Here is a 15,563-nt window from a genome sequence, read left to right as displayed (position 1 = left end):
TATTTTAGTTATATTCCAAAGGACCTGTGGCTATACTAGTTTTTTTTTTCTCCCTGAGTCTGAAATCTGATATGTAGGTGGATCCAAGTTATTATCTGGGGAGATGATGTCATGGCTTTTTGCATTGATAGATTCTTTGCTAACATTTTGCTTCATGAGTGAAAATGATCAATTTTTCCTATATTTATTATATGGTTTGAAATCAAAGTTAAACTAACCTTTCATAAAATCAAGAAATTTTCTCATTTTTGAAAGAAATTGTTATTGCACCAAAATAAATTAAGAATAGTGTCAATACTAAATATTGAGAGGATGTTGAAAATTGGACCTTTCTTATGTTGCTGGAGAGATTATAAGACAGTACAGCCACATTTTCAATAAGAGTTTGATTAGGGAGTCAGGCCATAGCGCAGCGGGTTAAGCGCACATGGCGCAAAGCTCAAGGACCAGCCTAAGGATCTTGGTTTGAGCCCCTGGCTCCCCATCTGCAGGGGTGTTGCTTCACAGGCGGCGAAGCAGGTCTGCAGGTGTCTATCTTTCTCTTCCCCTCTCTGTCTTCCCTTTCTCTCTCCATTTCTCTCTGTCCTATCCAACAACGATGACATCAACAACAACAATAATAGTAATTACAACAATAAAATAACAAGGGCAATAAAAGGGGATAAATAAATAAATAAATAAATAAAAAGAGTTTGATTAACCCAGCAATTTCATTCCTGGGCATTTATCCCAGAGAAATGAAAACTGTTGTTCACACAAATGTTCATACTTATAACACCTGCACAGCAACATTTAACAACTTTATTCATAAAAAGCCTTAGATTTAAAGCAGCTCAAGTATTCTTCAACAAGTGAATGATTAAGTTGATTGTGCTACATGCATATCATGGAATAATACTCAACCACAAAAAGAAACAATACAGTTATCTAAATGAATTGCAATGATGTTTTGCTGACTGGAGAATACAGAGTAGAAGTCTACATACCGCACAATTATGTTAATACATTTGACAATAAAATTTTTAGGCTAAATATACAGATCTACTAAAGCTTCAGCTTTCTCTGACTGAGCTCTAGTAACTCTTTTTAAAAGGCTTATCTGATTGAGGACACCTATTACATAGAGAACAAAGATTGTGCTCATGTGTCAACTGTATGATAGACCATTATCTCCCCAATAAAATGACATGAGGGGAAAATTTTCGTGTATCACTGTTAGTATTTTACACCCATTTTGGTTTTTGTGTTGTAAAACTTCTCTTTAAGAACTTTATGGGTTTTCTCATTTGTTGGATAAAGTTAAAGTTATTATAACAATTCATATATCAAAAAGAAGGTGATCTGATTAGTTCACATTTACTTACTCTTAAGGGTGAAGATTGAACAGGGACTATATATCAAAGAGGTAAAAATTCTGAAGACGTATTAGACATTTCCTAGCCATATAATAACATGTGGAATAAAACTTGAAGGGATTTAGGGTGTAAACACTGACCTCATAGAGGTTGAGCTCTAGACTCTAGTCAGTACAATTTCTATTTGATAACATCTAACTCCTATCAAATTGTATGTTTTTCATATGCAAGGTCATGTATATTGGAGGCTGGCAGTAATACACCCAGTTGAGCGCACACAGTGCCATAAATGACCTGGATTTGAGCCCCCACACCCCACCTGCAAGGAAGGATGCTTTTACAAGCGCTGAAACAGGTCTTCAGGTGTCTATGTTTCTCTCTCCCTCTCTGTCTTTTCTTCTCAATTTCTCTCTGTCCTATACAAAAAAACAAAGAAAAAAAAATGCAGTGGTTTCATAATGCCGGCACCAAGCCCCAGCAATTATCTGCTGGGGGTGGGGGAAAATATATATTTGTAAAATAGTTGCTTTGGGTTCTAGTGAATATAATTATTAACTCAGATTGTATTGGGATTTTATATCAATATACCTTGCCATGTCTGAATTAAGTTGGCTTAGTTACTTGTAGGTGAGAAGTGATCAATATTTTTATGATTCTTGGTGAAAATTTTGACTTAATGCTGCTGCCATTTTTCTCATTTGGAAAGAGGGCTCTGTGCACATAAACAGGCTTTTGTGCTGGAGATAGTCGTGCTGTTGCCAATGCTGAGTTAGAGGTTTTTTTTCCCCTCCCAATACTCTGTTGCTCCACCCTCTGAAAGTCACTGACATGGTTTTGGAGCATTTCTTTTTAGAGGATCTCTTCCCTACATTCACTTTATAAAAGTACTGATTTTTTTAAGTTTGAGAATCCGAGACATTGATGATGATGTTCTGCCTGATTTGGGGGTGCTCTCTACCTGGGCCGGACCACTAACTTGACTAACATCCACGTATGAAAGCTGCATTCAGGAGCACTTTCAAAAATAAATGATGGTGTACTCACCATTTAGTTTGCCAACCTTTCCTTGAAAAGTCAGGTAAGTTCTGTGCGTCTTTTTGCTCTTTGATATAATAATTGCCAGATTTACCCACAGTGTGACTAGACCTATGGTGTCATGTGTTCTTGGTGTCTTTGTGTAAAAGCCCAGTTGACCACGGGGTCTTTGCACTTGGACTAGAACTAGATGTGTGCTGTGTGGAGGCTGAGCTTTATCTTCCTGGACATACACAGTCATGTTCTCAACAAAAGGGACTGCACATTCCTTTATTGCTCTATTTTCTTTCTTTCTTTCTTTCTTTCTTCCTTTATTGCTCTATTTTCTCTAGAGCCTTAGCTTTTCTAGTAGTCTGCTCTTAAATGCAGAACACTTAGAAACTGTATAGACTCATTAAAAATGCTGAGATTTATTTAGACTTTCTTAGTGAAAAGAATAGGGAGGTGTGTAAATAGTGTGATGTAGTCCATTCAGTTAAATTTCTATTGGCTCTCAGTGTAGGCAAAACGCCTTTCTGTCTTCGATTCTTATTTTTCCAAGCAAAGAAACTGAGGAAATCTAATGCTGTACTCAGAAATTCATGAAAACATTGGGGCTTTAAAAAATGGTAATGCTAAACTCAAGTTTCTTCACTCTGAACTTATCCCAGGACTCTTTTCCATAATTAGGAACAGATCAAAACCTTTAACTGCAGAGGAAATTTGAAACGAACTATAAAAATCTGCATAGATATAGTTTAAAATAAAAACCCCACTTGAGACTGAAAAGGCCTGTGTGTAGGAGGGTGGTGGGTGTGTTGAGGCCAACTATGCCTATTTTCTGGTCAGTGCCCTTCCTGCAGTCCTTGCTTCCTGAAAGCAATCCGAGGTGTTCTTAATATGCTGGAACTTGGCTGACTTCAGCCATGCCCATAGTTTGTGAGGTTAGGGGTTTGAGATAGAGCATAGACAGGCAGACGTTGTGTATGAAGGTGGGAAGGTGGGCGGTAGACCTGGGATTCTGGTGTGTTTCTGGCTCTGCAACAGAGGTTGTTATTGCAATGTGGAACTAATATTAAAGTCCTCTTGTATACTGAGTATTTCATCTCCAAGTTTATGTAAGCGGCTAGTGTTCATAAGTGAAGGCAAGTACACAAAATTTGTATTGAGAACTGGACATTCATTTAGTTTTATAGAGTTAAGTTCATAGGTGTTAACAGGATTGCTATACTGAGCAAAGGATATATGAAACTTGTTGACTCAGACACATTTTTTAAATAATAGCTTCGTTGAGATATAATCCATATACCTTACATGAGATTCACCCACAATTCAGGGATTTTCTTTGAAGTATACTCTCAAAGTTGTACAACCATGTCCATAATATTAGAATATTTTTATCACTCCAAAAAGAAAGTTCATATTCAGCAGCAGTCACTTCCCGTTCCTACATACACCCCTTAACAACTGCCAGCCTACTACTGTCTGTTTCTGTGGTTTTGCCTGTTCTGTCAGTTGATATAAATTGAATCATACAATATGTATTTCTTTAGCTTCTTAGCATATTTTCAAGATTCATCTATATTTAGTCTGTTTCAGTATGTAGAACCTTTTCAGAATGTATTAACTACTTTGTATAGACATCATATTTTGTTTTCCCATTCATCTGATGATAGATACTTCAGTTCTTTTCACCATGTTCTCACATTTTTTACAGTCTGATACCCCTGAAATTATGATATTTCTTACAATAAGTGATATCAAATGTGTTATAGCACAGTTTAATTAGCATGTTCCCCAGTAGTACACAAAATAATGTCACTTTTTTACCTGTAGAGTTTGTTTTTTGTTGTTGTTGTTGTTTTTGCCTCCAGGGTTATTGCTGGGATTTGGTGCCTGCACTACGAATCCACTGCTCCTGGAGGCCATTTTTCCCATTTTTGTTGCCCTTGTTATTGTTGTTATTGGATAGGACAGAGAGAAATGGAGAGAGGAGGGGAAGATAGAGAGGGGGAGAGAAAGAGAGACACCTGCAGACCTGCTTCACCGCCTGTGAAGCGACTCCCCTGCAGGTGGGGAGCCGGGGTTCGAACCGGGATCCTTATGCCGGTCCTTGTGCTTTGCACCACTTGTGCTTAATCCGCTGTGCTATTGCCCAGCGCCCCATCTGTAGAGTCCTAAGTTTGATGAGCTACATTCAGTATTTTATATAATCTATTTATGTATTGGATAGAGGCAGGGAGAAATCAAAAGAAGGGGAGATAGACAGAGAGATATGTGCAGTTTTACTGCTCATAAAGTTTCTCCCCTACAGGTAGGGATGGGGGGGTTGGACCCAGATCGGTACACACTGTAACATGTGTTCAACCAGGTGCACCACTGCCCAGTCCCTGAGAAATGTTTATTAATTAATGAGAGAGGAAAGAGAAAACCAGAACATCACTTCGGCACATACACTGGTGGGGATTAGAAACAGGGTATCATGCTTGAGAGGCTAGTACTTTATCCATTGTACCAACTCCCAGGCAACCTAAGATGCTTGTTTTAAAAGAACACGCCTAAAGTGAGAACATACTGAGCACATAAGTGTCAGTAAGAGGGGCCGCAGGGTGAGTTTACTCACAAGATAGATCCAAGAATTGGAAATTTTTGTTTGTTTGTTTGTTTGTTTTTGCCTCCAGGGTTATCGCTGGGGCTCCGGTGCCTACACTGCAAATCCACTGCTCCTGGAGGCCATTTTTTCCCTTTTGTTTGTTGCCTTTGTTGTTTACCATTACTGCTGTTATTGTTGTTATTGCTGTTGGATAGGACAGAAAGAAATAAAGAGAGGAGGTGAAGACAGTGGGGGAGAGAAAGACAAACACCTGCAGACCTGCTTCACTTCCTGTGAAGGGACCCCCCTGCAGGTGGGGAGCCAGAGGCTCAAACCAGGATCTTTACACCAGTCTTTGTGCCATGTTTGCTTAACCCACTTGGCTACCACCCAGCGCCCAAGAATTGGAATTTGAAGCAAAGGAGCAATGTTTAGTAAGGCACAAGGAAGTATCATACAGAATTATCCATCATTGGGCTTTTCATAAAGAAACTCAAGAGGTCTTTCAAGGTCAAAGTAAAATGATGGAATACTACTCAACTGTTAAAAATGGTGAGCTTATTCCTTTGCATCCTCTTGGATGAAACTTAAGGATATCGTGTTGAGTGAGAAAAGCAAAAAAGAGGACAAATATCAACTGATCTCCCTTATTAGTGGCAATTAATAAATTAGAAATGGGGAGAGAGAGCACAGAGTGAAACATGGACTGGATGTGGTGTATTGCACCAAAGCAAAGGACCCTAGGGAGGAAGGGGGAAGGAGGTTAGGAAGAAAACTTTGGGCGCCTGTTACATAATGAAATTGAATGCATATGTCAGTGACTGCACTGTAAAGCATTATTAGCCTCCTCAATTTAAAAACAAAAAGAAAGGAAACAAATCATTTTCTGATGTTAGGAGCAGAGGGGAGCTGAATTGTAGGCTGTGTACAAGCCCTGAAATACGACTTTGGGTTAGTAATTAAGCAAGGGAAGAAACTTAAGGAACAAGGTACTTGCCCTTGTGTGTGTGTGTGGGGGGGGGGGTGTTTATTCATCTCTTCTTTAAAATTTTAAAATATGTCTTTCAGCTTAACTCCTGAGAAGCCTGGGTTGGGGTGCCATATTTGACCTGTCTAAATGCATGTTTTTCTGCCCCAGATCGCCTTCTCCCAGCATAGCAATTTTATGGACCTGGTACAGTTCTTCGTGACTTTCTTCAGGTAATTTCACTTACACAAATTTTGTGTGTTGTTTTTATTCAAGGTACTTAATTCCATTAATTATCAGCTCATGAAAGATAAAAGAGTAATCCTGTGTTTGCACAGCAGATCAAACTATATATTTGTTGTTAAAAATGTTACATTCATCTTAATCTGATAATTCATTAATTCATTCTCATCTGATAAAATGAAAACATTTAGTTTGTATATCTGGCTTTTTGAGTAAGTTTTTTATGTAATCTCCTTGAAATACAGATAATTTAGCTCTGTGTGTGGGAAGAATTGTGGGTCATAAGATATTAATTAATAATGGTTGATGTGTGTGCCACATATATGCTTCTTCTCAGCTCAAAAGATGATTCGGGTGATTATCCAAAGTTTTAAAACTAAAAGTGATTTTAGCTTTTAAAATCACTTTTAATTTGGGATTCTTTTATTATGGGCTTTTTTGGATTTCATTTTATTTTTATGAAAATACTGTATAAATATAATTAAGACAAGTGCTACTATGCCTATAAAACAGGGGCATTTTACTCTAAACATTTCCACCCCTCATGTTCTTTCATTTAAAATTGTTCCAGTCTTTACTGATGATATCGCCACACCCTAAATGAATATGCAAAATCATCTCTTCCCACTCACTAGCTGTACTTATATCAGCATGCTTGACTAAATCAAACTACCTGTTGAAGTTAATATGACCATAATTCCTGTTCACAGCTAAATTAAGATATAATTATACTTCTCTATTTTGTAGCCATCTTGCTTATCCTAAATGCCAGTTGACATATTTTACTTTTTAATTGCTTGATCTGTTATGTAACTCCCTGATTTACCCCTGAACTGTAACAGAAATGAGAAGTCTCCTGTGGTCAAGCATAAGCAGATACTCTTTTGATTATAGTTTCTCCTGAATGTCTCCTCTAGAACGCTCCATCCTGTTACTCCCAGACAGTGTAGATTTTTAGACCTGTGCACAGCTATCATCTTGGGAATTTATTTTGCTTTTCTGTTGTATTGAAATCTGTTTTGGGGAAAGGGAGATAGCATAATCATCCAAAGAGATTCTCATGCCTGAAGCTCTAAAGTCCTAGGTTCCATCCACACCATCATAAGTCAGAGCTGACCAATATTCTCGTAAAAGGAAAAAAAAAAGTCTGTTTTCTGGATCTTGTGTCTTAATATTCCTCTTAAGTCCCTCCTTTTAAGAAAAGATTCAGGGGATATAATTTTTGTATGATCTTTCTTATCTGAAAATGTTTTAAATTTACCCTCATATTTGTAATTTTTTAAACTTTTTTATTAAAGATTTTATTTATTTATTTATTTATTTTACAGATTTTACTTATGTATTTTTATAATTTTTTTATTTCTTTATTGGGGAATTAATGTTTTACATTCAACAGTAAATATAATAGTTTCCACATGCATAACATTCCCCACTTTCCTATATAATAATACAACCCCCACTAGATCCTCTATCATCCTTCATGGACCTGTATTCTCCCTACCCACCCACCCCAGAGTCTTTTACTTTGGTGCAATACGCCAATTCCATTTCAGGTTCTACTTGTGTTTTCTTTTCTGATCTTGTTTTTCAACTTCTGCCTGAGAGTGAGATCATCCCATATTCATCCTTCATCCTGTTTCTGACTTATTTCACCTAACATGAAGTTTTCAAGGTCCATCCAAGATTGGCTGAAAACAGTGAAGTCAACATTTTTTACAGCTGAGTAGTATTCTATTGTGTATATATACCACAACTTGCTCAGCCACTCATCTGTTGTTGGACACCTGGGTTGGATTGTAATTTTTAATACAGAATTTTCGGTCAGAAATCATATTCCAGTAAAATTTAGAAGGCATTATGCTCTTTGTTTTAGTTTCCAGTATCAATGTTAAAAAATGCTGATCCTGGAGACCAGTGGTAACTCATCCAATATAGTGCTTTACCATGCATGAGGACATGGGTTTGAGCCCTGGCACCACATGAAAACACCATGAATAGCACCTGGGGAAGCTCCACAGACAATGGAGTGGTGCTTTAGCATCTCTCCTCTCTGTGTCCTTTTCCCCTTTCTATTCAGTTTCTGTTTCCCTCTCTATCTGAAATAAAAAGATGAGAAAATCAGTCTGGGAACATTAGAAGCACACATGTGTGAGGTCCCAGAACTGCAATAGTAATAGTAGTAGTAATAGTAATAATAATAATATCCATTATTACTGTTGTTGTTATTCTTTGAAACTGGTGAGATAGCTTACCCGAGAGAGTATCTACTTTGCCATTTGTGCAATTCAGGCTCAATCCCCCAGCATACCATGAGGGTATTACAGCGCTCGGGAAAACATTGTGCTTTGTTGTCTGTCTGAAAAAGCTGGCACAGAGGAGTGTATGTATGTTATGGAAACACAACTCACCTCTTCAAAATGTATTACAACCATACCTCATACCCACCAAAGAGCATTCACCAAAGTCCATTGGACCCCCTCTAGCCCTGCAACTTCTGTCCTATCCGTCTAGTTTTTCTTTCTTTTTTTTAATATTTATTTATTTATTTATTTATTTCCTTTTGTTGTCCTTGTTATTGTATTGTTGTAGTTATTATTGATGTCATCATTGTTGGATAGGACAGAGAGAAATGGAGAGAGGAGGGAAAGACAAAGGAGAGAAAGATAGACACCTGCAGACCTGCCATGTGCTCTTAACCCGCTGCGCCACTGCCCAACTCCCTAGTTTTCCTTTCATCATCATCATCATTTTGCCACCAGTGTTATCACTGAGGCTCAGTGCTGCCACTATGAATCTGCCGCTCCTGGAAGCCTTTTTTCTTAATTTTTTTTAATTCAGTAGAACAAAGATAAATTAAGAAAGGAGGATGAAATAGAGGGAGAGACAGAGGGACACCTGCAAAACTGCTTCACAGATCATGAAGTGGATCCCCTGCATGGGTTTATACCAGGGTCCTTACACTTGATAATGTGTACTTAACCAGGTACACCACTGCCCAGCCCATTTATTTGTTTGTTTGTTTATAGGACTGGTTTACTGTTAGTGGAGTCCTTTAACTGTTGCTTGTCTGAAAAGCTCTTCATTACTACTTCTAACCTGATAACCTAGTTGAATATTCTTTAGTGGAGGTCTTTTCCATTCAAAATGTTGACTGTGCCCTGCCAATCCTTTGTAGCCTTTAGAGTTTCTGTTGAGAAATTAGCTGATAGTCCAATGGGAGTTGCTTTTTCCAACTTCTTTCAATAATCTCTGTCATTAAAATTATTATATGCCTTAATAAGCTTAATAAGATGGGGTTTTTTGCTTTTTGTTTCCTTGGTGCTTTTTAAAACTGAAAGTCTTATTTCCTTCTTCAGTTTGGGGAAAAATGAACTCAAAAGCTCAATTAATATTTCTTCAAATAAGAATTCTGTTCCTGGGACCAGGTGGTGGTGCCCCCTGGTAAATCACATTTTACATTGCACAAAGAACCAGGTCCAAGCCCCCCAACCCCCACCTGCAGAGGGGAACCTTCATGAACAGTGAAGCAGCACTGCAGATGTCTCTCATTCTCTCTCCACCTCTGTCTTCCCATTTTTAATTTCCCACTGTCTCTATCATAAATAAAAAGAATTTTAAAAAGAATTCTGTCCTTTTCTCCCTCTCCTCCTCTCTTCTCCTAGAGCTCCTATGATGCAAATATTGTTCCTCTTGATGTGTACCATAAATCTCTTGTTATTTTCATTTGTTATAGTTATTTTATAATCATGCTGGCTTTATTCTTTATTTTTAAGTGAATCACTTATTTTTCTTAAATGTGAAGTTTGGAAACTTCATGCTATGCCTAATAGTTCATGTTTTCAACAGTAATATTTTTTTTCTTTTTTATTTAAGAAAGGATTAATTAACAAAACCATAGGGTAGGAGGGGTACACCCCCACACAATTCCCACCGCCCAATCTCCATATCCCACCCCCTCCCCCGATAGCTTTCCCATTCTCTATCCCTCTGGGAGCATGGACCCAGGGTCATTGTGGGTTGCAAAAGGTAGAAGGTCTGGCTTCTGTAATTGCTTCCCCGCTGAACATGGGCGTTGACTGGTCGGTCCATACTCCCAGTCTGCCTCTCTCTTTCCCTAGTAGGGTGGGTCTCTGGGGAAGCTGAGCTCCAGGACACATTGGTGGGGTCTTCAATCCAGGGAAGTCTGGCCGGCATCCTGATGACACCTGGAACCTGGTGACTGAAAAGAGAGTTAACATACAAAGCCAAACAAATTGTTGAGCAATCATGGACCCAAAGCTTGGAAAAGTGGAGAGGAAGTATTAGGGAGGTACTCACTGCAAACTCTACTGTACTTCTGCTTTCTTACTGTGGTGCCATACTCCAAACTCAGTCAATTTCTGCTTTGCGTTTCTACTTCTTCTTTTTTTTTTTTTTACATGCATAACATTCCCCAGATTCCCATTTAACAATACAACCCCCACTATTTCATTCATCATTTTTCATGGACCTGTATTCTCCCCACCCACCCACCCACCCCAGAGTCTTTTACTTTGGTGTAATACTCCAATTCCATTTCAGGTTCGACTTGTGTTTTCTTTTCTAATCTTGTTTTTCAACTTCGGCCTGAGAGTGAGATCATCCCGTATTCATCCTTCTGTTTCTGACTTATTTCACTCAACATGATTTTTTCAAGGTCCATCCAAGATCGGCTGAAAACGGTGAAGTCACCATTTTTTACAGCTGAGTAGTATTCCATTGTGTATATATACCACAACTTGCTCAGCCACTCATCTGTTGTTGGACACCTGGGTTGCTTCCAGGTTTTGGCTATTACAAATTGTGCTGCCAAGAACATATGTGTACACAGATCTTTTTGGATGACTGTTTTGGGTTCCTTAGGATATATCCCCAGGAGGGGAATCGCAGGGTCATAGGGTAGGTCCATTTCTAGCCTTCTGAGAGTTCTCCAAACTGTTCTCCACAGAGGTTGGACCAATTGACATTCCCACCAGCAGTGCAGGAGGGTTCCTTTGACCCCACACCCTCTCCAGCATTTGCTGCTGTTACCTTTTCTGATGTGTGACATTCTCACAGGAGTGAAGTGATATCTCATTGTTGTATTGATTTGCATTTCTCTGACAATCAGAGACTTGGAGCATTTTTTTCATGTGTTTCTCAGGCTTTTGGATCTCTTCTGTGGTGAATATTCTGTCCAAGTCCTCCCCCCATTTTTGGATGGGGTTATTTGTTGTCTTGTTGTTGAGTCTGGCAAGCTCTTTATATATGTTGGTTATTAAACTCTTATCTGATGTATGGCATGTAAAGATCTTCTCCCATTCTGTGAGGGGTCTCTTGATTTGGGTAGTGGTTTCTTTTGCTGTGAAGAAGCTTTTTAATTTGATGTAGTCCCATAGGTTTATACTTGCCTTAGTCTTCCTTGTAATTGGATTCGTTTCATTGAAAATGTCTTTAAAATTTATGCGGAAAAAAGTTCTGCCAATATTTTCCTCTAAGTATCTGATAGTTTCTGGTCTAACATCCAAGTCCTTGATCCACTTGGAATTTACTTTTGTATTTGGTGAAATACAGTGATTCAGTTTCATTCTTCTGCATGTTTCAACCCATTGTTTCCAACACGATTTGTTGAAGAGACTCTGCTTCCCCCATATAATAGTCTGGGCCCCTTTGTCAAAGATTAGATGTCCATACGTGTGGGGCCTCATTTCTGGGCTCTCAGTTCTATTCCACTGGTCAGTGTGTCTGTTCATGTTCCAGTACCAAGCAGTTTTGATGACAATGGCCCTATAATACAGTTTGAGATCTGGCAGTGTGATGCCTCCGGTTCTGTTCTTTTTTCTCAAGATTGTTTTGGCAATTCTAGGTCTTTTCTGGTTCCAGATAAACATTTGTAGCATTTTTTCTATTCTCCTAAAAAATGTGCTTGGGATCTTGATGGGGATAGCATTAAATTTGTAGATGGCTCTGGGTAATATATTCATTTTGATGATGTTAATTCTTCCATCCCATGAACATGGAATATCTTTCCACTTCTTTGTGTCTTTTTCAATTTCTTTGAGTAGTGACTCATAATTTTCAGTATACAAGTCTTTTACTTCTTTGGTTAGGTTTACTCCTAGATATTTTATAGTTTTTGTTGCTATAGAAAAAGGAACTGATTTCTGGATTTCAATTTCTTCTAACTTAGTGTTTGCATAGAGGAATGCCACTGACTTTTGAATGTTAATTTTATAGCATGACACATTACTGTATTGCCTGATGATTTCCAAAAGCTTCTTGCTGGATTCCTTAGGTTTTTCCATGTATACTATCATGTCATCTGCAAATAAGGAGAGTTTGACTTCTTCTCTTCCAATCTGGATGCCTTTAATTCCTTGCTCCTGCCTGATTGCTATGGCAAGAACTTCCAACACTATGTTGAATAGTAATGGTGATAGTGGGCAGCCCTGTCTAGTACCTGATCTGAGGGGAAATGCTTCCAGTTTTTCACCATTGAGTATGATGTTGGCTGTAGGTTTGCTATATATAGACTCCACTATCTTCAGGAATTTTCCATCTATTCCTATTTTTTGTAGTGTTTTGATCATAAAGGGATGTTGTATTTTGTCAAAGGCTTTCTCTGCATCTATTGATATGACCATGTGGTTTTTGGTCTTGCTTTTGTTGATGTGGTGGATCACATTGATTGATTTACGTATATTAAACCAACCTTGCATGCCTGGGATAAACCCCACTTGGTCATGATGAACATTTTTTTTGATATACTGCTGTATCCGGTTGGCTAGAATTTTGTTCAATATTTTCGCATCTATGTTCATCAGAGATATTGGTCTGTAGTTTTCTTTTTTGGTTGTGTCCCTGTCTGCTTTTGGTATCAGGGTGATGTTGGCTTCATAGAAGCTAGCAGGGAGTATTCCAGTGTCTTCAATCTTCTGGAAGACTTTTAAAAGTAGAGGTATTAGTTCTTCTTTGAAAGTTTTGTAGAATTCATTTGTAAAACCATCTGGTCCAGGACTTTTATTTTTGGGAAGATTTTTGATAACTGTTTCAATTTCATTAGCTGTGATGGGCCTGTTCATGTTATCCACTTCCTCTTTACTTAGTTTTGGAAGTTGGTAGGTATCTAGGAAATCATTCATTTCTTCCAGGTTCTCTAGCTTGGTGGCATATAGTTGTTCATAGAAGCCTCGCATGATATGTTGAATTTCTGCAGTGTCTGTTGTGATTTCTCCTCTTTCATTTACTATCCGATTTATTTGGGTCTTCTCCCTTTTTTGTTTTGTGAGTCTGGCTAAAGGTTTGTTGATTTTGTTTACTCTTTTGAAGAACCAACATTTACTTTCATTGATCTTTTGTATGGTTTTCCTATTCTCAATGTTATTTATTTCTGCCCTAACTTTAGTAATTTCTGTCCTTCTGGTTGCTTTAGGATTCCTTTGTTGTTCTTCTTCTAGGTCTTTGAGATGTGCAATCAGGCTGTTTATTTGTGCCTTTTCTTGTTTCCTAATGTGTGCTTGTATAGCTTTGAACTTCCCTCTTAGGACTGCTTTAGCTGTGTCCCAAATATTTTGATAGCTTGTGTCTTCATTTTCATTAAACTCTCGAAACATTTTGATTTCTTCCTTGATTTCCTCTTTGACCCAGAAGTTGTTAAGAAGTGTACTGTTGAGCTTCCACATTTTGGCACTGTTACTAATCTTTTGTTGATTGTTAAATGTTAGTTTAATTCCACTGTGGTCTGAGAAGATGCTTGGGATGATTTCAGTGCTCTTGAATAGGCTGATGCTGTCTTTGTGGCCTAACGTATGGTCTATCCTTGAGAATGATCCATGTGGATTTGAGTAAAATGTGTATTCCAGTTTCTTGGGATGAATGACTCTGAAAATGTCCAATAGTTCTAGTTTATCTATCTCTTCATTTAGCTCCCTTATGTCTTTACTGATTTTCTGCCTGGATGATCTGTCAAGTTGAGATAGTGGGGTGTTGAAGTCCCCTACTATGATTGTGTTACTGTTAATATATTGTTGTAGCTCTTTCAGTAGAAGTTTGATGTATTTAGATGGCTTCTCATTGGGTGCATAGATATTAATAATTGTTAAGTCCTCTTGATTGACTGATCCTCTGAGCATTAAGTAGTGTCCATTCCTATTTTTTTAAATCTTATCTATTTTAAAGTCTATCATGTCAGATATGAGAATAGCTGTTCCTGCCCTTTTTTTGTGGGCCATTGGCTTGAATGATAGTTTTCCATCCTTTCACTTTAAGTCTGTGTTTGTCTTGTTGAGTTAGGTGAGTTTCCTGTAGACAACATATTGTTGGGTTGTGTTTTCTGATCCATCTTCCTACTCTGTGTCTTTTAATAGGTGAATTCAGGCCATTGACATTTATTGATATCAAAGATTGAAGATATTTTAACGCCATTCTTGTAGAGTTTTAGAGTGTTTTGATATATGTCCTATTTGTGGTGGTCTGACTGTTTATAGGAGACCTTTCAGAACTTCTTTCAGGGCAGGCTTGGTGATGGTTGCTTCCTTCAACTGTTGCTTGTCTGAGAAGGTTTTGATGCTTCCATCTAGTCTGAATGACAATCTAGCAGGATATAGTATTCTTGGCTGAAAGCCTTTCTCATTGAGCACTCGATAGATATCTTGCCATTCTCTTCTGGCCTGTAGTGTTTGTATGGAGAAGTCTGCTGCTAATCTTATGGGTTTTCCTTTGTAGGTGACTCTTTGTTTTTCTCTTGCAGCCTTGAGGATCCTTTCTTTATCCTTATTCCTTTCCAATCTAAGTATGACATGTCTTGGTGTCTTTAGGTCTGGGTTAATTCTGTTTGGGACCCTCTGGGCTTCTTGAATCTTTATGTCTTTGGTGTTGTCTAGACTAGAGAAATTTTCAGCTATTATGGCCTGGAGAACGCTTTCTTCCTCCCCTTCTCTTTCTTCCTCTGGTAAGCCAATAATGCGTATATTGTTTCTTTTGAAGTCATCCCATAGGACTCTGTTGTTGTTTTCAGCATCTCTTAATCTCTTTTTGAGATCTCTTACTTCTTTTTTAGTTGTCTCTAATTCATCCTCAATCTTGCTAATTCTGTCTTCAGCCTCATTGATTCTATTCTCTCTGCCCTCTACTGCTTTCTGGAGTTCATCTATTTTGTTGCCCTGCTCTGATACTGTTTTAGCTTGTTCAGCTAGTTGCCTTCTTAGCTCAGCGATTTCAGCTTTCAGCTCTCTAATAACCATGAGATAATTAGAATTTTCTTCCATATTCTCATTTGTTGTTCCTGCATTTCTGATTACAATTTTTTTTTTTTATATTTATTTTCCCTTTTGTTGCCCTTGTTGTTTTATTGTTGTTATAGTTATTATTGTTGTTATTGATGTCATCATTGTTA

General features: G+C 38.0%; 1 protein-coding gene across 2 annotated transcripts in view; it reads left to right on the top strand.

The window, feature by feature from the left end:
- Positions 1 to 15,563, top strand: part of ATRN (attractin) — a 131,258-nt gene that overhangs the window by 94,537 nt on the left and 21,158 nt on the right. For both annotated transcript variants that reach the window (XM_060187179.1, XM_060187184.1), the window contains exon 25: positions 6,101 to 6,162. In XM_060187179.1, coding sequence (XP_060043162.1) covers positions 6,101 to 6,162 — 62 coding nt within the window. The remainder of the gene's footprint in view (positions 1 to 6,100; positions 6,163 to 15,563) is intronic.

This window comes from Erinaceus europaeus, chromosome 1 (assembly GCF_950295315.1).
Source record: "Erinaceus europaeus chromosome 1, mEriEur2.1, whole genome shotgun sequence".
NCBI classification, from domain to species: Eukaryota; Metazoa; Chordata; class Mammalia; order Eulipotyphla; family Erinaceidae; genus Erinaceus; species Erinaceus europaeus.
Note: the sequence above shows the minus strand (reverse complement) of the source record. Positions and strands in the feature narration are given on the sequence as shown.